At 38.2% G+C, this 22,908-nt stretch overlaps 1 protein-coding gene across 7 annotated transcripts in view; it reads right to left on the minus strand.

The window, feature by feature from the left end:
• Window positions 1-997: 997 nt before the first annotated feature.
• The window catches only part of LOC309636675 (uncharacterized protein), a gene marked incomplete at its 5' end in the record, with an annotated part of 137,895 nt that continues 115,984 nt past the window's right edge, over window positions 998-22,908 (minus strand). For 3 of the 7 annotated variants that reach the window (XM_082410085.1, XM_082410084.1, XM_082410083.1), the window contains 3 exons: window positions 998-13,333; window positions 17,837-17,954; window positions 18,949-19,084. In XM_082410085.1, coding sequence (XP_082266211.1) covers window positions 13,214-13,333; window positions 17,837-17,954; window positions 18,949-19,084 — 374 coding nt within the window. In that variant the 3' untranslated portion in view covers window positions 998-13,213. Of the gene's footprint in view, window positions 19,085-22,908 lie in introns of all 7 variants that reach the window. The other 4 variants (XR_014250140.1, XR_014250143.1, XR_014250141.1 and 1 more) reach the window with 3 other exon arrangements.

Here is a 22,908-nt window from a genome sequence, read left to right on the forward strand (position 1 = left end):
CACCTGGCTGGAGCACCACACGGCTTGGAATAAAAGGGAGGGAAAAAAAGAAAGAAAGAAAGAAGAAGATAAAATAAAATAAAATAAAATAAAAATAAAATAAAATAAAATAAAGTTATTAAAATAAAAAATAATTATTAAAAAATTTTTTTAAAGTTAAAAAGCAGGACAGACAGAACCCTCAGGCAAATGGTAAAAGCAAAGGTATACAGACAAAATCACACACAGAAGCATACACATACATACTTACAAAAAGAGAAAAAGGGAAAAAAAAAATATATCGTTGCTCCCAAAGTCCACCTCCTAAATTTAGGATGATTCTTGTCTATTCAGGTATTCCAAAGATGTAGGGCACATCAAGTTGATTGTGGAGATTTAATCCGCTGCTCCTGAGGCTGCTGAGAGAAATTTCCCTTTCTCTTCTTTGTTCAAACACTCCTGGGGTTTAGCTTTGGATTTGGACCCACCTCTGCATGTAGGTCTCCTGAGGGCGTCTGTCCTTCGCTCAGACAGGACGGCGTTAAAGGAGCAGCTGATTCGGGGGTTCTGGCTCACTCAGGCCAAGGGGAGGGAGGGGTACTGTGTGCGGGGGGAGCCTGCGGTTGCAGAGTCCGGCATGACGTTGCACTAGCCTGAAGTGCGCTGTGTTTTCTCCCTGGGAAGTTGTCCCTGGATCATGGGACCCTGGCAGTGGCGGGTTGCACAGGCTCCCGGGATGGGAGATGGGGATAATGACCTCTGCTTGCACACAGACTTCTTGGTGGCTGCAGCAGCAGCCTTAGCATCTCATGCCCGTCTCTCGGGTCCGCCCTGATAGCCATGGCTTGTGCCCGTCTCTGGAGCTCCTTTAAGTGGCGCTCTTAATACCTCCTCCTCGTGCACCAGGAAATAAAGAGGCAAGAAAAAGTCTCTTGCCTCTTCGGCAGTTCCAGACCTTTCCCTGGACTCCCTCCCAGCTAGCCATGGTGCACTACCCCCTTCAGGCTGTGTTCACGCAGCCAACCCCAGTCCTCTCCCTCGGATCCAACCTCCGAAGCCCGAGCCTCAGCTCCCAGCCCCCACCCGTCCCAGTGGGTGAGCAGTCAAGCCTCTCTGGCTGGTAAGTGGTGGCCAGCACCGATCCTCTGGGCGGGAATCTCTCCGCTTTGCCCTCTGCACCCCTGTTGCTGCGCTCTCCTCCGTGGCTCCGAAACTTCCCCCCTCCGCCACCTGCAGTCTCCGCCCACGAAGGGCCTTCCTAGTGTGTGGAAACTTTTCCTCCTTCACAGCTCCCTCCCACTGGTGCAGGTCCTATCCCTATTCTTTTGTCTCTGTTTTTTCTTTTTTTTTTTTCCCTACCCAGGTATGTGGGGAGTTTCTTGCCTTTTGGGAGGTCTGAGGTCTTCTGCCAGCATTCAGTAGGTGTCTATAGGAGCAGTTCCACGTGTAGATGTATTTCTGATGTATCTGTGGGGAGGAAGGTGATCTCCACGTCTTACTCTTCCGCCATCTTGAAGCTCCCCTCACCAAAGCGGTCTTGAGGGAAAAAAATGGAGCTGGAGGAATCAGACTCCCTGACTTCAGACTATACTACAAAGCTATGGTAATTAAGACAATATGGTACTGGCACAAAAACAGAAATATAGATCAATGGAACGGGATAGAAAGCCCAGAGGTAATCCCATGCACCTATGGTCAACTAATCTATGACAAAGGAGGCAAGGATATACAATGTAGAAAAGACAGGCTCTTCAATAAGTGGTGCTGGGAAAACTGGACAGCTACATGTAAAGGAATGAAATGACAACACTCCCTAATGCCATACACAAAAATAAACTCAAAATGGATTAGAGACCTAAATGTAAGACCGGACACTATAAAACTCTTAGAGGAAATCATAGGAAGAACACTCCTTGACATAAACCACAGCAAGATCTTTTTTGATCCACCTCTTAGAGTAATTTAAATAAAAACAAAAATAAACAAATGGGACCTAATGAAACTTAAAAGCTTTTGCATAGCAAAGGAAACTACAAACAAGACGAAAAGACAACCCTCAGAATGGGAAAAAATATTTGCAAACGAATCAACAGACAAAGGATTAATATCCAAAATACATAAACAACTCATGCAGCTCAATATTAAAAAAACAAACAACCCAATCAAAAAATGGGCAGAAGACCTAAATAGACATTTCTCCATAGAGGACATACAGATGGCCAGGAAGCACATGGAAAGCTGCTCAACATCACTAATTATTAGAGAAATGCAAATCAAAACTACAATGAGGTATCACCTCACACCAGTTAGAATGGGCATCATCAGAAAAATCTACAAACAACAAATTGTGGAGAGGGTGTGGAGAAAAGGGAACTCTCTTGCACTGTTGGTGGAAATGTAAACTGATACAGCCACTATGGAGAACAGTATGGAGGTTCCTTAAAAAACTAAAAATAGAATTACCATATGACCCAGCAATCCCACTACTGGGCATATACCCAGAGAAAACTATAATTCAAAAAGACACATGCACCCCAATGTTCATTGCTGTGATATTTACAATAGCCAGGTCATGGAAGTAACCTAAATGCCCATCAACAGATGAACGGATAAAGAAGATGTGGTACATATATACAATGGAATATTACTCAGCCATAGAAAGGAACTAAATTGGGTCATTTGTAGAGATGTGGATGAATCTAGAGACTGTCATACACAGTGAAGTAAGTCAGAAAGAAAAAAACAAATATTGTATATTAACGCATATATGTGGAACCTAGAAAAAAGGTACAGATGAACCGGTTTGCAGGGCAGAAATAGAGACACAGATGTAAAGAATAAACATATGACACCAAGGGGGGAAAGCAGCGGGGTGTGGTGGTGGTGGTGTGATGAATTGGGAGATTGGGATTGACATGTATACACTGAGGTGTATAAAATGGATGACTAATAAGAAAGTGCTGTATAAAAAAATAAATAAAATGAAATTCAAAAAAGAAAAGAAAAGAATGACCTAGATGTAAAATTACTAATCTGGAAAGATATTCCTAAGATATAAAATTACCAAATGCAAATATTAGATTTAAATAATATTTCAATTCCATCAAAGGAAAAAAATTTCTGTGTATAAATAAAGAGAAAAGTAAGAAATTATATGGAGCCAGTAGTTAATACAAGTTATCACTGAGGAGGAAGACTGGCAGGAACAGAGGAGGTGAGTGACTTTCTCTTTAGGTGGTTCAAGGGGTAGAATTATTGGTGATTTTTATTTCATGTATGTTTGTGTTTATCTATATTGAAAAAATAAGACAAATAAAAACAACCACCATCACTTCATTTTTATTCACTGATTTGTGAGTTTGGCAACATTTTATTTACAAAAAATTAATCATTTAAAACAAAATGAAAAGATACAGGTTAACACGGTGAGTGAGTAGACAATGTTTCTCTTAAGATTCTCTTTAAAATAGTCAAAGAGATACCAAAGTACCAAATCTAGTAGAATTCTCTTGCTTGATAAATATCTACTAACTGTCAGGTTTATGAGGATGGATTGAGAAGTACATTTTGGAGGTAAGTTTTATGTGTCCTACAGCTCTTGGTCACCATTTCAGAAATTAGAGGGAGATGCATGGCAGTTCACTGCATCCTGAAGTGATTGGTTGACAATGGAAAAGGAAATTGTAAACAGGACCTGAGACAAGGTGGCCTTCATCACTTATTTATTTAGCATCTACCATATGCCAAAACCCTATCCTCCACAGAGGTGATAAATCAGTGAACAATACATTGGCCAAGGACCTGGTCAGGTTTCTTTACTATTATGTTCCCAGAACCTAAATTAGCACCTGCCATATGGTAAACACTGTATTTCTGGCAGGCAGGGAGGGAGGGAGGAAGGGAGGAATGGAGAGAGGGAGTAAGAGAGAAAAGAAACCTAGAATCTAATCAGATATACAAGCATTAAAAATAAACACAAGCAAATCACCTTTCATCATGGCAGAATGAGGACCTCAGTGAACTACTCAACTACTCTAAAATAAGGAAAATACAAACAAAACAACTTAAATGAACCACTTTAGAACTCTGGCAATTAACTCAACCTACAGAATGAACTGAAAATTGTCTATCCAAGAATCTACTAAACCTTGGTAAGACAGTAGCCTCTGTGACATTTTAACTTGGAGCTATTCCTATCTACCTTTCCTCCCCAGTTCAGTGGCATAGTAGCCAAAAGCTGACAGCACTGCAGAAAATGGAAACAGCTCTGACTGTTTATGGAGGTCCATGAAAATTACTATTCTCAGAGCACAGGCAGTATTTTGTCCAAATTTTCACCCCTCTGAAAAATCTCTATTCAGAGAGTAGTGGCTATTTGATTTGACTCAGATCTCACCTCATGGTTGGAGGGATGGGGTGTCCCTCAGGGGATTATGGAAACAATAGTAAACTGCTGGCAACATCCAAGGGCCCAAGGTTGTAAATTCAGATGGGGCAAACCAGTAGCTAGACAGGAATCCTGGAGAACTAGATTACTACAGGGAACTTTGAAGAGTCCAGTATATTCATGGAGATCTAAAAGCCTGTGTACATAAGCAACTGCCCCAAAAAGCTACAAAAATAAATATAAGTGTAACGAATATTAATAAAAGACAAGAACCGATGCCAAAGGAGAACATTAAAAATGGCCCTAATCTAGACTGGTGGAAGTGAGTGAAGTGAGAAGGGCTTGTCAGAAAAAACATTCCCAAGCACATAAACTATAAAAGAAGATTTGGAGGATAAGAGGTAGTTAGTCATCTAGGTGAAATGGAGAAGGCAGGGCAGGAGGTGAAGATTGTGTCATTTCAGTGGGTAAGCATGTTTTAAGATCTGAGGACAAAATACAGAACATGGTACATTTTATATAGAGCAGCAAGACTGAAGGGGAGACTGGTTTGAAAGGAGGCAAGAGGCAAATAGGGGCAGGACACACAGTCTCATAAGCCAATTTAAAAACCTTAAACATGATCCCAGGGGAAATTGAGAAGTCACTGAAGCATTTTAAGCAGGAAAGTTACATGATCAAGTTAGCACTTTAGGAAGATCATTCTGGCTTCTGAGTGGAACACAGATGCAGATAGGCATGAATGACCAAAAGGGGATCATCTATGAGGTCATTGCAGTAGTCAAGATAAAGAGAAGAAAATGATGAAGACAGGTTGGGTGGATATAAATGGATAGATTTAAAAGATATTTTAAAGGTAAAATTTATTAGAATTTTGTGGTGCTTACCAAGATTCTGGCTTGAGCTTTCAGGTACATGGTGGTTTTATTTACTGAAATAGGAAACACTGAAGAGAAGGAGGGTAGATGAATCATAAATTCAATTTGGGGCAGGTTGAGCTGGCCTTCCTTTGTAATTCAGGAGTAAAGTGTGAGAAGATAGAAGGGCCTAAGGAAGACTGCTGGGGAGAATCTATGTGCTTAAGGGATGACCAGAGAAAGTGGAGAGAAAAAGCAGAACTGAGAAGGAATACTCAGGAAGGAGGGAGGAATATTAGGAGAATGGGTGTCATAGAAATCTGGAGGAAATTTTCAAAAAGGAGGAAATGATCGATAGTGTCAAATGCAGTTGAGGTCAAGTGAGATAAAAACAAACATAGTATTCTTTTCAATTAGCACAAGGAAGTTGTTACAAACCTGGGAGAGAAATTCTCATGAAGATGTGGGAGGTGGTAAAATTGGAGTAGATTAATGAGAAGGGAGTGGGAAAGAAAGCAAGTAGGCAAATAGAAACAGCATAGTTCATGTTCAAAACCCTTTCAAGATTTCAACTCATCGAGGGGAAAAGGGGAGTTCAGAGCAGAAGTTTCTTTGTTTATTGAAGTAAGAGTGACTGATGCATGTTTAAATATTGATGCAAAAGATCAGTATAGAGAGAAGCTGACTTGACAAAGAAAATACTCTGTAGTGAAATTTCCTTGAGAGGGCAAGAAGACAAATATTTAAGAGCAAAGGTAAAGAAATAGGTCTTAAATAAGAGACATTGATATTTCTCCTCCCTGTTAGGTTGGAAGTGAAGAGGATATGGATGAGGTCTATATAGACTTGATGGTATAAAACTGAGGAACTTTCTGAATGAAAGTTTCTCTTTTATCTGAAAGATGAAAGGTGGCGTCTTTTATGGAAAATGAAAAGTATTGGTGAGGAGTGTCATAGGTCTGACAAAAATGAAAAATGTTTGAGATAGTCATTCTGAAATGAAAGAATGAGGTACTTGAATAAACTATTGGCAGCCTTGAGGGCCCAGATGGGACTAGACAGCTATGTCTTATAATGTGGCATTGGTTGCCCTGTTGCTGTGATTTTTCACAGCAGTGTCCAGCTAGCTGCCCAAGTGCTCGCACAGAGATGGACAGTTGGCTAATTAGAGATTGTGAGTTTGTGACATGGATATAGTAGAAGCACAGTATGGCAAATAAGTGATTAAATTAATGTGTGAAGGATTCAAAGCTTGATAGGGAGGAAAGTAGAAACAGGAAAAGGCTGATGGATAAGAGAAAATTGAATGATCAAAAGACTGTAGGTCCTGTAAATTCAAAGAGCAGACATACTGTGAATAAGTGAGAGTGGGATATTTTAATTAATAATCTCTGTGGTAGAGAGGGCAAGAAGAGTTGAATTTTGGCTTGTGTAAAAAGAAGTCAAAAGTTATTGTTTCATTCATTTTTCTGACATCAAGATCATAAGATTAAATAAAACTTCACTCAGATGCCATTTTTCACCTCAGACTGGCAGAGATGAAAATATTTGATAATACTCTGTCAGCAACAGAGTACAAATTACAACAGAGAAACAGGCATTCTAATATATACATTGCTAGTAACTGTAGATTGATATGATCTCTATGAAGGGCAATTGCACAAATTCAACCAAAATTTCAAGTATGTATGTCCTATGATGCAGCAGTTCCATTTGTAAGGATTTTACCTAAAATTAGTTTGCTTATGTGAGAAATGTCAGATGTACAAAGTTACTTATTTAAACACAGTTTGTACTGTATAAGGACAAGGTTGGAATCAACCTGAATGTCCTTAAATTGGCAAATAGTTAAATAAACTATGATCTGTCTGTACAATAGAATTCAGAGAATTCACAGAAAATGATTCAAGGATAATCTTTTACATTAATATGTAACAAATTCTAACATATTGTTAAATAAAGCAGTATGTAATTATTTGTATAAAAGGAGGGAAAAAAGAAAAAGCAATGTATATAATTGAAATATATAATATAAAAACTATAAAATATATATAATTAAAAATACATAAAATAATATATAGAATGATACATAAGAAAACTGAAAAATTAGTTGCCTTTATAAAGAGGAATTAAATGGCCAGGAAAAAAGGATAGAAATTTTATCACTCTATCTCTTTCTATGCATTTTAAATTTAGACCCACATTATTAAATTTCTAATTCAATTAAATAATTAAATACATTCATTTTATTGTGTGTTTTATTACATTATAAATATGTATGTTTTACATGTAAACATGTAAAACATGTAGGCTTAACTCAGAATTTGTTCCTATAAATCACTATATGTGTGTATATTAAACAAAAGACAGAAAAAAACATATTAAAAAATATTTTTAAAGGTATAAAATATATGACAAAAATAAAGGAAAATATATCAATTAAGTGTAAGGGGGTTAATCTTTCTTATAATTAATAAAAACAACAACCATAACAACAGATTAAATATGTTGATCTCACAAATATTTAAATATACTATTTTGTTTAATTCTCTAATCCTATGAAGAAAGTACTTTTATTATGCTTACTAAAAGAGATGAAGAAAATGAGAGTGAATAGGATTAATTAATTTGCACAAGAACAAAGAGCTAAAAATGAAGAATTATGTCTGCCTCCAAAATCAGCAGAGTATTATGGTATTAAATATAAAATTATAAACCTCTTAAAGAAAAATACGGCCATACCGGCTTAAAGAATAACAATCCATATGCTACTTACAACTGCAAAAACAAAATCTCAAAGATGTTAAAAATAAAAGAAATTATATACATGTCAGATAAATATAAGCAATAACAGAAGAAGTGACTGAGAATAGTGGGTGCTAAATCAAAATTTTTCAAAAATAGGAAAAAAGAAAAAAGGAAGGGTTGGAGGAAAACAGAAATGGAGGGAGGGAGGGAGGGAGAAAAAGAAGGATTTGTAATAGAGAAGTAGGATTTTAACTTCTGGTAAAAGTGGTCTAGGCAATTTGAGCCAACCATCTCACTGAAGGCAACTAAAAAAAGAAAAAGAAAAATATATCTTAAAGTATCAATGCCCTAATGATACAGTAAGGAATAATTTTGCCCAAATCTCGAAGCTCAAAAGAGGAAGCCTAGTTTACTAAGCCACTTTTTCCTTGAGGGCATTTGCAAAATGAGTTTTGATGGATTTGCAGGGAAGGAGTGCAGAAGCCAAAGTTAGCCCAAGATAATTAATCCCCTTCAAACTAGCCAAGGTCTGATATAACTTCCAAAGGGTTCCATCTTCAGAGTGAATTGAAAGTAAAATACCTCTCATGTAGATTTGTGGCCTGCATACATATCACCAGAATGGCCCAGAGGGCAGCACATGAGGACCAAGAACCAGCAGAAATAAGAGATCTCTAAAACCAACTCACAAAAACTTGAGATAGTGGAGTTATCAAAACTTATAGTTATAAAATAACTAGGCTTACTATGTTTAAGAGGAGAGAAAATATGCTTGGAAATATCTTCGAGGAGGGAAAAAAACAAAAAAAAGCAAATTAAGCAAGAGGCCATAAAACTAGAAATAAGAACTCACATTAAAACAAATACCCATAAACAAGGTTTAAAATACTCTGTTTAGATCAAAAAAATAAAATTAAAACCTAAGAAATTATGAAATATTGGTTTAAAACAGCATCTGACTGGCATCTCTTAATGCAGCTTGTTCAAATTTTCCCATAATATAGCTTTTGAAGTGTCAGAAAAAGACAGGATAAAAGAGAAAAGTTAGACTGATAATGGTAATATCAGAATCTGTAGGGAATATCCACAAAACTATTCGGCTGATAGAACTAGAAAAAAATCCACTTAGGCTTTTTCTCACTTACATCTAAGAGTTGCCACATAAAACAGACACAACTTTAAAAGAGATATTAAGAAAATATTTCATATCTTCATCATTGCCTTCTGATCCGAGAATCCAATTAGAAGACACTCTTATAATCTGTATATATAGCCGTTCTCTTCTTCTTTGCAAACAACCTTCAATTTTGCTTTTGGCAGCAACTAGTCCAGCTAAAAATGTCACTTTCCAGCTGAACTTGCAGTTAGGACTGGTCTTGTAACTTCATTCTAGTGAATTAATGTAAGAAGGGATTAAATGGGTAGAATTTTCAGGAAAAAGCACTTTAAGTGGCAGATTCTCATTGCACATGTTTTTACCCATTTTATTTGCTCTTTTTCCTGCTTGTATGGCAATACGGCTGCTATCTTGTCACCCCAAGGACAAAAGCCTCATGGTAAGGATGGTGGAACAGTGAGACACAGCCAAGTCCTGGTGGCATCATTGTATCTTCATACCGGCCCTGGTTGTCTGTGTCTCCTTGTGGCCTTTTTGTTACATGAAAAACAAGCAAGCAAAAACACATGCCTATACGTATAAAACCACTGTCAGTTGTTTTTCTGATACTTAATGGTGAACTCTTTTTGTAATTTATATATTTGGGGTCTAGAGCTCACAGAAAACTGAAGAGTTACCTTCTACCATTGAAGGCTGCCTTCTGAGTGGTTAGAGGGCCTCTGTTCCTCCACGCTCCTGCCACTCAGAATACATTTCAACTCCTCAGGCTACATTCAAAGCTCTGGAGTCAAACATACTCCACCTATTCAATCATTTGGCTGGATGTTCCTTATCATTAGTCCAACATGTTTCTGTCAAGAAAACTGCAAAGCCAAAGACATTCCTGACCTCCAGTCTTTGTAAGTCACTCCTGTAAAATTTCCCAGACTGTCTTGTTCTCATCGATTTCTCCCTTCTATGAACTCTCTTTGTACTTACTAGCTATATCACTTTGTCACTTAATAATACACCCTTCTACAATGTTATTTATGTCACATGTATATATCCTGTATTTTCAACCGGATTGAATGTTTTTAGATACATCTCCTTCAACACTTAGTACAGTGCAATACATAGGACATGTCTAACATCATTGAATAAATCATGAAAAAATGATGAATAAATAAATCTTTTCACATTCCTGATTATAGTGATGATGATGCAAGTTTCTTTTCAAAAGGCTTATCACATCTTTCCCATTTCTACTTACTCCAAAAGAATATGAGGCATAACATGATAATACATCCTAGTGAATCACCTAGGCAACTCCATAATGGCATCCTTCAGAATACTGGACACCTGTTGTTTCTTATCCTCTCATATGAAACATCCTGTCATAATAAAGAAAAATGCATTACTGTGTGGCATCATTCTTTGTTTTCATCCATGTGAATTTTGTAATATTAAAATGGTTCTAGAAATTTGGATATTATAAAATATTTTTAAATTGGTGTGCGTTACATACTGAAGTGCAATAAAATAATTTGCTTCATTTTTCAAATAGAATAGAAAGTACTGTAATTCTTATTTCAATTTTAGATTTTTTTTAAAGTAATGTATAATTATACTCTTTTACTAATGGAAACTAACATTTGTGAGGCATTTGTATTTATAAGGTGCTTTCACATCTACATCCTCATTTATACCTCTCAGCAAGATGGCAATTATTTCCATTCATGTATGAAGAAACTCAAATATGGAAAGTGACCTACAGTAAGTGCCCAAACTGGAAAGTGTTCACAGGTCTTTTGATTCCAAATCCAAAGTGCATTTCAATACTCCCTTTGGGCTTCAAAGGAAGAGCTTCCATTGAATGTTAAATTTAAGATCGGGAATAATAAGGTTTTTCTATGGGTTTAAGGTTTAACCCCTTTCTACTTTTTTTTGGGAAAGAAGGAGTCATTACTATCTGACATGGTATTTAATAGCATAAGATCTAGAAGCAGAATACCTGGGTTTGAAGTCTTATTAGTTATAGGATGCCAGGAAAATTATTTAACTTCTCTGTGCTTCAAATTCCTAATCTGTGAAATCAATGCAATAATAGCACTTAGCTCATGGAATTTATGTGAATTATAAAGTGCTCACCACAGTATCTATCATACAATTTTCAAAATGTTATTATCACTATTATTATTTCTTAAAGATGACTAGCACTTAATTCTGAATAATATTTATTACCTATATACAATGCACTGCACATGGAACATTATCTTTGTGTCTCATTTACTTTTCCAAGTATTCAATCTTGCAAGGCAAATGTGATTATTCTCATTTTACAAATAAAGATACTGAAGTTGAGAGTGCATGGCTAGGTAGCAAGTCCAAGGCTTCACCCACAGGTATTCTGCCTAGGTTCATCTAATCTCAACCCTTGTTCTTTTCATCTCTGTCTGCTGCCTCTTTGATTGGGCAAATGGACTGAATTTCACGTGTGCCTTAGTTTGGTAAACTCTTAGAGATGGTGTGTACAGTGTTTCCAGAGGACAGAATGCTATTCTCCCCCAGCATGGGATCAGAGAGTCTTTGTGCTAAGCCAACGCACTGACTGAATCAGGACTGCCTGTGCTGCCCAAGTATAGTCCCAGGAGGAAGGTTGCTGTTTACCCCAGGTTCTGTGATCATTTTATGCAACTCCAATAGCCACTGCTTTCAACAATGATTCTCTTACCCTAGCTGAAATGAAGATCAGTCTGCGAGATAGATTTATGCTGAGAATACTGAGCTTAATCTTTCCCTCTAACCACCACCTCCATCCAATATAGACAACTCTAAGAAATCTAATGGATTCAAAATAATAATATACTTAAATTAATCTAGGTACCTTATCTTTTGTTTACTAATAAAAATCTTCGCCACACAATTTACTTGTGAAGAGTTGTGAAGTGGTTAAGAGAAATGTAATTTACAGAACTGTAGAAATAACATAAAAAATTTTCAAGGTATGGGAACAGACTGGAAGTAGCAGGAGGTCTCTAAAGTGGGACCTTGGTTTAGGAGGTAGCTGGATTGGTTTAGGAATTAAGATTAGAGTGGGTATAAATCCTGGTCTCTAAATGCAAGTTTGCAAGATAGGGTCCATTATTTTCTTTCAGTCAAATTAAATCTGATTTTCTCACATCATTCATTTGACAAGAAACTCCATTCCAGTCTTAACTGTATCTCCCAAGACAGTACAACTCAAAGAAGTGCCTGGTCCATGGTGCTTGGATGGAAGAGGAAGGACCTCTAGCCTCTTGTCCATTATGGCCATCATGGTCACCCTCATTTTCAAAACCTACAGTGTCTAAAAAACCAGAGGGTCTTTGCTCTGGACTGTATGTTTGAAACAGGAATATTTCCCAAGGTCAAGAATGGTAAAGCATACAGTTCAGCATCCCTAGGTAAATTATATGGCTGTCCCTTTTCATGTCTTTCCTCCTCAAGGCACCAACGCTAAGTGGCAGGACATTGTTTCCTCTATTCCAATCCTTACCTATTTTCCAGTTTCTTTTATTGTCTTAAAATATCTTTCCCTCTCCTTTCTAATAACTCGTATTCCTTTCAAAGTTATTTCCTTCTCCTCAAAAGCAATAATCACAACTTCTTCAATAAATTTTTTAAAAATTTGAAAACAAAGAATATTTAACAGCTAAATTTTCATCATCTGAGGTTAAGTGAAAACCTGCATGGCACAAAACTGTAGATGTCAGGTGAAAATATTCATTTAATATTTGTGTACAAATTCATATATAGACAATAAAAAACTAGAAAAAATACATCAAAATGCAAAGACTGAGAAAACATATCAAAATGCTAACAATAGTTATTTTTATCTTTATACAGATTTTTTTCCCATATTTGCTGGAGTGTCGCTGGGGGTATAGTAACAGGAAACTGGAAGGTACAACAGGAGACCAGAAGAAGAAGCATATAACTCTACCTGAGGAGGTTATGAAATTACCTAGTTGTGGTCTCCCCAGCATGCTCAGTCAATGGCTAGAAGTATCCCTGGGGAGCATGTGACTCAGTTTTAACACTGCAGAAGACTCAAAGTTGTGTCAGATGGAGACTGCCACCCAACGACCGTCTTTGCTGTAGACTCTCCTAGAGATCTAAGCAATGCACCTTCACTGACTTGCACAGTCTACCCCTTGCACTGCAATGATCCACAAATCTATACTTGTTCAGTAGAAGCTCCTTTATGGTTCTTGTGGACATCTCCACCTGAGGGGAAATTTAGAAGTGGAAGTTAGTAGAATGAACTTCAGAACTATAGCACCCATTGGTTCAGTTGGTGTCGGGGCCACACAGGTACTCAACTTCCCCCTCCTCCACTATCCATTCTAAATTCCTCTTTCAATTATCACTGTTGCAGGACTTTGGGATATACCAGGTGGTGTGACTCAAACCCTCATTCTTAAGTGGTCTGGGCTTTTGGTAATATTATCCTTCTTAAGCCAGGGTTGCTGCATGTGTTACAATTACAAATGGCATGGCACTTATAATTGACATGGGTAGTTACAATTGGTGTGGGAGAACCAAGAGATGTCCAATTGGATTATCTAGGCCCCACGTGTATTATTCCTTACATCCATTATGTATAAGCAACCCTACTTCCTCCTGTTTATCAGAAGCAATCATTTCTTATACACAAAGAATCCAAAGTGCAATCATATCTTGTATTTCAATGAGATCTTTGTTGTTTTCCCTGGCAAGAGTATGCTCCCTTCACAGATCGGGATCACTAAACCTGCATAGCCTAGAGCTGTCAGAACAGTAAACACAAATTCCTCCTGTGAGGTTGGGGTCGGGGGCTGGAGGGATGGACACAATTTCATTTTATTCTTATGACGGGCTAATGCTGCGCCAAACTGATTCTTATGACTTAATTTTAGCAAAACTCTACTAATAGTCAGCAGTTCTGGACAGAGAGTCACATAGTACTCTAAGGCCAAGTATTCTGTTTCAGTAGGGCCCAGTGACATCCCAGAAGCTATTATTAGAAAGGTGTATAACTCTCTGCTGCAGGTAGCATGGTTCTGCTCTAGAAGCAGAGCCTGCATTGTGGTTCTCCCACTGGGGCTTACCATTAATTCTACCCTGAATCTTTTTCTACCCCTGAAACCTTAACATCAAAAGGTCTGCTGGATTGCATTTGCAGTTAAGCCTGCTACAGAGCCTTTACCTGTTTTGGCCCCATTCAACACTGCCAATAGGTATATGGATCATAGAAGTATTCCCAGGTTTGGAATGTATTGCCTTCACCACTCAAAGAGGCCTAGCGGGTGCTATGCTTACTTATTTATAACAGGAAATGCAAGATGAAGTGAAATAAAAGTAGGTCTTTTATTTCAGAGGAGATACACTAGAATGCCCCTGATAATGCCCCTAAATCTTTACTGAAGTAGCCAGTTCCTGAATTTCAGCAGGGTTATTTATCACCCTTAGGAGTACGTGTCTCTTACAAAGGTCTCCACCATGCTAACCAGCTCTTGCTCATTTTGCCTAGTCAGTCTGTGGTCATGGGTTTAATAAGTCAATATCATATACTGCAGAATGTCCAACTGGCCCAGATTCTTCAGACTATATTATGGCCAAGCATGAGGGAGTTAACATAGCCCCAGGGCAAAACTGAAAGAAAATATGAACTGTTTTCAGAAAAAAGAAAAACTGCATTTGCTAAATCAAAAGCCACATACCATACATCTGAGACCTTCTTAATCTGTTATAGTAATGATTCTGTATTCATCAAGTAAGTTGCAATTTGGGCTACTACTTTTTTGAGCTTGAAGTAGTCTACAATCATCTTCAACACATCTGGTCTGTTTAGGGGTTGGACCAGTGAATTAAATGGAAATATGATAGATACCACCACCCTGCAGCCTTTAGGTTTTTACTGGTGACACTAATCTTGGCCAACTCCTGGGATAAATTGTTGTTTTTAATTTACTACATTGGCCAGGAGGGCAGGAGGAGCCAGTTTCAGAGACTTCCACTTGCCTTCCCCACTATGACAACTATTACCCCATAGGCTAAGGACCTAATATGGTGGTTACTTAAGTTGCCAAGAATTTTAATCCTTGTTATCAATTTGGGGACTAGGAAATGCCCACCAACCCAATGTAAACCAGACTTTATCCAAGATTCCATTTATCACCTGTCTCCTGTAAGCATGTTTCCAGTACATAGTCATCTAAGTAAATGGCTATAGACAGTGATGTACTGATAAATACTTTAACAATTAGCCCTCTGGGGATGGGTAGTGGGGAGAGGGAGAACAACCTCTTTCATAATGTTTGCTAATTTCCAGGGTGTAAATACCCCCACCATGGCCAGTTTCAGGCTTCCATCAAAGATCTGCAAAGAGATGCATGTTTCAACTCTTTGGACCTGGTAAGAGTCAGCTCCAGCACACTACTGGCTGTAGGTCCTTTTAGGGTAGAATTGCCACAGTATTATAGAATCTTACCCCTGACAACCCAGCCGTGTCTTTATTCAGTGGATTCCAGATCTGAAAATTGACTCAGGTTCAGGAAGTGAGCCTAGCCCTCAACTTCCCATTTCTCCATTCCTGCCTTCTTCTGAGTGTAGATATTATGTAGCATCCTTGTTGGTTGTCCATCTGTTTTGCCCCTTGGGATACCATGTTCTTTTAAGCACCTCCACAACTCTGTGGTCAAGCCCCCTTGACATTACCAGTTGTGATGGTAATTGTAGCTGACTGGGCTCCTGGTGAATAAGCACTGCCAATTGTCCTCTATTATTTTGGGGCTCTATCATCCCTATAGCCATAAAGGAATCCAGCTCTGTGACTGCTTTTCCTATCGTTATACCTAGTCTTTAGGGAAAAGTAACCATTGAACTTATTAGTGAAGCTTGTGCCTTTATACCAGCACATCCCTGACAGCCTTGGTGAATGTCGTATCTTCTGGACCTATGCATAATTCTTTGGTGAGTCCTCTGGCCTCACAAAATATATCCATATCAGAATGTTCACTCCCTGTGCCTTTCCATTTCTTCCTCTACCACTTGCCAAGCCAATTCAGGCATTTCTATTTCACTCCTTGTGGACCATCACTTTCTCTAAGTTCTAAGAGCCACCCTAGGAGTAAATTTTCCCTATCTCCTTGCATAACTTGTCGAGAAGTTAAATTCTGTGTCCCGAGAAAGTGCTTCCAAGTTAGTGAATTCTTGCTTATTCAATATTATTTATGGACCCCTTAATCAAGCACCCTTAAAATCTAATCTCAGACATAATTCTTTATCTCCTGCTATAAGCATGCTAGCTTATTCTTGCAGGTTCTTTGGGGATATAATCTTCCTTTCCTTATTAGGCTCAGCCCATCTCCACCTGGGTTATGCTGAGATTCAATCCTAAGTATTGGCTTGAAAGCCAGGAAAAGAGATGGGGGTAATGCTGTTGACTTGCAGGGGAGAGAAATCTATATTGTATTCCCATATTGGGGAAGTTCTAGCTCTTATTAGGAAGAGGTTGGCTACTTCATCAAGCTCCTGGTTCTAAGCCAAATTTCTTAGGGTGGCAGCCCCCAGATAACCCTATCATGTATTTCAGTGGTCCTAGGTTTTCCCAACCAGGGCCCTGACCTTAACATAACAGATCTCTCCGGACTGAGCATTTAAAATTCTCTGGAGCTCTTATATTAAGGTCTCCTCTTACTCCTCAGTTGTGCCCACTCTTCCACTACATGAAATAAGGGCCAAGAGCCCTGTGGCTCTCATATATAATCTTTTTAACTACTCTCATTTTTTCAATATACCTCTGTTAAGCATCAATACAACTTATTAATAACCAGCCAACTGCCCTGTTCCTCTAGATATTGTTCCAGTCACACTTTTGAAATTCCTGAAAGATCTCACTATCGAGGTCTTTTCACCAGACTTTTTACTAGGACTTTTTTACCAGATCAATATTGGTAAAAGTTTTAGCCATTGGCCTATCACCTTGTGACAGGCTTTTCCATGCCTGACATCTACATGAGATGGAGTTCCTCTTGACAGCTAGGCAGTGAGTGAGTCAGTCCTCAAGCTCCATCTTACATACAATCTGGTTTCTTAGGCCATTGCTGGTATCATTGATACAGTTCTCCAGGAAAAAGATGCCAATGTGGATTCAGGCACGCAAGACATTTATTGGGGGTAAAATTTCTGTGAAAAATAAAGGAGAGAAGAAGGTAGCAGAAGGAGTAGGCATTGAAAGAAATGATAAACTCATACTGGAGTAGGCATTGTGAGGACCCCTGCCCTGACAGTAGATGAAGTTTTTCAATTAAACCTCAGTTCTGCTTTCTTGGAAAAACTTCCTCACCCATTGTTTTCCATGGACATTGACTTGATTCTCTGACAGGAATAAGGTTTTTGACTATTACCTCCTATGTAATATCCATAATGACTACTAGGGACTATGCCTTCCCTGAGGGATAGTCAGACAAGTTTGGAAGCCCAAAGTTTATGACTTGAAGAGTCACAAAGTTTATTAGACTAGGATCATGGTTTATTTGGCAAAATAATCTCAAAAATTTAGAAATCTCCAGATATATTTGTTTCCTATCAACTTTATGTGCCAACAGCTCTACCCATAAGTTCTTTTCTAAACATAGCACATAGGCTAACGTTGTTTCCTTGCTCTCTTTCTCCCATGCCTCCATTTTACCTTAATTTGCATCCATTGAGACCATTTGAGTATAGGCTTGACTGAGAAGTCCATACCTCAATCTGCTCTTTTGCAGCAGGGCTAGGTCCCTTTGCTTGAAAAATCTTCATGAGAGATGTTTGAGCAACAAAAGTCCTCTCTCTTGACATATGAGGTACAAAAGTTTTTCTAAACCTGCAAGGTCCCCAAAGAAATTTCGCTTCCTTTTAATCTCTGCTGGTAAACCTACCGATTCTTGACTAAGTTCAAATTTTCCCTGCTATACCTTGTTAAAAGCATCATGGAGCAGACAACACAGGAAATTTTGACTCTTTACAAATACTTCCCTTAAAGTTTTAGACCTAATAAGCATTCATCCTACCTTCAAATTTATCACAGGCAATTGACTTACCAAACACTTTACCACAACATCCACGGATGGCAGGTTTCAAGCTTAACTGCTAAGACAATGCCACATAGTTTGGCTTTCTCTTTTGGTCAGAATATGACTTGAAGTTACAAATTCTAGATAATAGAAAGGGTGATCTAACAAAGAATCAAACAATTCAGCGGCTTAAGAACTATACAAGTTTATATCTTTCTCATGAAATATTCTAGAGAGGGTGTTTCACAGGATTAGCAATTGATAGTAGCTTTACCATCTTGAACATTGTAGCTCTGATCATCATCTTTTCAAGCCTACAGAGCATGGAGGCACACATACAGAAGTCTAAAAGAGGCATAAATTACTTCTGCTCACATAATATTTGGGGGAATTTATTCACATGAGATAATTCCAAGGGGCTTGAGGAATGTATTGCTACAATTTTATCAGTATGAAAGAAGATAAGAATGTATTCTCATTGACAGCTTACTCTAAGCTTTCTGAATAGTGTCAGGTATTTCAAATTATTTTCTCAAATTCAACATGTCCAGAACATAACTCATTATTTCCCCACATATTCAACTCTTCATCCTGCTTTTTCTACATCTTTTAATGGCATCACCATTCATCTAGTTATCCCTTCTCAACATATTGGAGTGATGGTTGGCTCTTTCCTCTATTTCATTACCCATATCCAACTGGATGCCAGTAAATTACTTGTTCTTCTTGGTTGGTGCCCTCCCCATCATTCTCTTTTTTCTGTTTCCACCTCACCAATTTAGGCTAGTCCTCATTACTACTTACCTCAATTGTTGTGATGACTTTCTGAGTTGTCTGCACAGCTCCAAATGTTTCCCAGTTTTCCTTATAACCTGATGAAGTAGTCTTTCCAAAGCATATCTCTGAACTATTACCTTTATGTTCAGTGGTTCCTCAGGGCCTATACAAAATTATATACAAAGTAACCTGCTATCCAATCTGAATAGTCTTGTATTCTATGTCTTTGGCTTGTAATCCAAAAAGGATTAGCTGCCAATGCCCAAATAAATACATGTGTTTTTCTACTTCCAAGCTTTTGCTAATCTTATTCTGCACTTTGAAATTCACTTTTCCCCTATTTTTAGAGAAAGCATAGGCTCTGGCGACCAGATTTCTAATCTTAGCCTCACCACTAGCTTGTTGACCTTGACAGGTCATGTAATATCTCTGAGCCTCTGTTTCATCACTTCTAAAATGACAATAAAAAGCCTACTTCACAGGGTTGTTTTTAGGAATACAACCCTTCACAGGGTTGTTTTTAGGAATAAATACAATTAACTTCAATAAAGTGCCTATAGATAAGTATTCAATTAAAGTCAATTTGCTTTCTCTCTATTGAAATTTTGCTTATTTCTATTATTACTTGCTCCATTAAGTCTATTGTATTAGTTACACTATTGCTAGTCTTGTCACAGATAAATTCCCAAATATCACTGTGCTTGTGTAGTTGGGTTTGCTCTCTTAAACCTCTGCTATTGCCACAAGATAAGCATGTCCTGTGTAATCCACTGGTCTAAGGTGAATAAGAGATATACGGAATAGATCTCAACACAATGTGTAGCTTAAAAGAAGTACAGCTAAGACCTTAGTCTAGTCAAATTCTAGTCAACTCATAAATGTGGGTAAGAGAATAAATGATTTGTTGTCTTAGGCCACTGAGTATGGAGTGGCTTGCCATGAAGCATTACTGTAACAAAACTGATAGATACATGTTGTAGTACTAAACATAGTACACTCAACAGACACTCAATAAATTGTACAAAGTTGATTTAAGTAAAAAACAACTGTAATCACAATACTGATAATTATGTTCCCTTACTGATAATTATGTTCCCTTAAAGGAAAAAATTTATTAGCAAAAAATAATTTTATAAGACCCTCAGCTTTTTCATTGTCAGAAACAGGTGATTCAAAAACCAGCACCTTGGAGGAGGGTGGGACAAGATGGTGGAGTAGGGAGATCCTGGGCTTGCCTCTTCCCATGAACACAAACCATAATTACTACTTCATATAGAGAAACTATCTCTGAGAATAACATGAATACTAACAGAAAAGTTTTTCCACAACTAAAGAGAAAAAGGAAAAGCCACACTGAGATGGCCAGGAGGGGCAGAGACATGGTCTGGCCGAGACTCATACCTGCAGTGCTGCAGTCCATCAGTGGGAGGGATATCACAGCCTTGGAGGTTTTCCCTGAAGACCAAAGATTCTGAATCCCATATTGGGCTCCCCAGCTCAGGGGACTTGCACTGGGAAGATGAGCCCCATAGTATCTGGCTTTGAAAACCAGAGGGTCTTACCTCCAGGTGAGTCAGAGGAATATAGGAAACCAAGACTCTGCTCTTAAAGCATGCATGCAAAACCTGACTTGCTCCTAGTCCCAGCACAGAGGCAGCAGTCTGAAAAATGACATGATGGAGACTCACTGACTAAGTCTAAGTGCATGTGCCCAAGGGGCATGGGTCTGTTGAAACTTTCTCTGGGAATGGAGCACCTGGTGGGCACCAGTTTGTGTGTGCATGTGTCTCATCCTCTACCTAGATGGCCTGGTACTGAGAGGAACCATTTCTGAATCTCCCCAACTAACCTATTAGTAGCATTCACCTCACCCCAGGCTCACCTATAGACCCAACAGAATCAGCACCCCTCCAAAGTGCCCCCCATTCTGCCAGACCCAGCTGCTATCCTCAGTTGGCAGTGGAGACCCTCCAAAGTGGCCCTCTTGCCCTGACAGACCTGATGTGCACCCTCGGCTGGCAGCAAAGCTCCTCCAAAGTGGACCCACACCCTGCCAGTCCTTGCAGGTGCTCTTAGCTGGCAATGGAGCCTTTCCATGGTGGCCGTACACCACACCAATTCTGGCTGGCACTAAAGTCTCTTCAAAGTGACCCCGTGCCTTGCTAGTCCCACAGGAGCTCCTCCAAAGTGAATACTACCCCTAGGGCTGGCACTGCACACTAGAGTAAATACAACAGTTGCAACCAAGCCTTACAGCCAGGCAGACCAGGAGCCAGCTCTGCACACTAGTGCAACCACAGCAAGCATGGCCCAGACAACAGGAGAACACATGCAGGAGAACACAGGGGACATATCTGCAGCACCTAGCTCTGGTGACCAGAGGGGAATGTGCTACTGAGCCACACAGGACACCTTCTACACAAAGACACTCCTTAAAGACAGGGAGATGTAGCTAATTTACCTAATACATAGAAACAAACACAGAGTTAGGAAAAATTGGGAGACAAAGGGATGTGTTTCAAACAAAAGAATAAGACAAAAACTCAGAAAAATAACTAAACAAAACAGAAATAAGCAATCTTCCATATAAGAAGTTCAAAGTAATGATCATTAAGATACTCATGGAACTCAGAAAAATGGAGGAAAACAGTGAGAACTTCAAGAAAGAAAAAATATTTAAAAAGTAATCAGAGCTGAAGAATACAATAACAGAAATAAAAAATAAACTAGCGGGAACCAGAAGCAGATTATATGATGCAGGAGAAAAAATAAGCAATCTGGAAAACAGGCTAGTAGATTTCACCCAATCAGAATAGCAAAAAGAAAAAAATTCTCAGAAAACTGAGGATGGTCTAAGGAACGTTATAATAATATCAAGCATACTAAAATTCACATTATAGGGCTTCCAGGAGGAGAAGAGAGAAAGAAAGGGACAGAAAACCTATTTGGACAAATAATGGCTAAAAATTTTAGGGACTTCACTTTTCCTAACCTGGGGAAGGAAATAGACCTCCATGTCCAGGAAGCACAGAGTCCTAAGTAAGATGAAATCAAAGAGATCCAGTCGAAGTCACATTATAATTAAAATGTCAAAAGTTAAAGGGAGAGTCTTCAAAGCAGCAAGAGAAAAACAATTTGTTACAAACAAGGGAGCCCCATAAGACTATCAGCTGACTTTCCTGCAAAAACTTTACATGCCAGAGAGAATGGCATGACATATGCAAAGTACTTAATGGAAAAACAAAAAACAAAAAACCTTACAGCCAAAATACTCTATCTGGCAAGGTTATTAGGAATTGAAGGAGAAATAAAGAGTTTCCCAGACAAGCAAATATTAAAGGATTTCACAGCCACTAAAATGAACTCACAAAAAAATGTCTAAGGGAAATTTTTTAAACAGAAAAATAAGACTGTACTAGAAATATAAAAATTATGAAAGCAAAAATATCCTTGGTAAAGGCAAAACTATAGTAAAGGTAGTGGACCAACCACCTATATATAGTTTGAAGGTAAAAGACAAAGCTAGTAAAATCTTATATATCAACAATGATTAGTTAAGGAATACACAAAATAACTGCTTTACAATGTTGTGTTAGTTTCTCATATAAAAAGGTGTTAAAGATGACATCAAAAATATAAAATGTTGGGGGTAAGGAGTAAAAATGTAGTGCTTTTAGAACATACTCAAACTTAAGCAACCATCAACTTAAAATTGACTGTTATATACATAGGTTGTTATATAGGAACCTCATGGTAACCACAAACCAAAAACAAATAATAATTATACAAAAAATAAGGATAAAGGAATGTAAACATAATGCTAAAGAATGTCATCAAGTCACAAGGGAAGAGAGCAAGAGAAGAAGAAAATAACAAAGAAGAACAACAAAAATAACAAGAAAAACAATTAACAAAATGGTAATAAGTACAAACTTATCAATAATTACTTTAAATGTAAGTGGACTAAATGCTCAATCAAAAGACATA

Source organism: Balaenoptera physalus (genome assembly GCF_965194825.1).
Source record: "Balaenoptera physalus genome assembly, chromosome: 10".
In the NCBI taxonomy this organism is placed as follows: domain Eukaryota; kingdom Metazoa; phylum Chordata; class Mammalia; order Artiodactyla; family Balaenopteridae; genus Balaenoptera; species Balaenoptera physalus.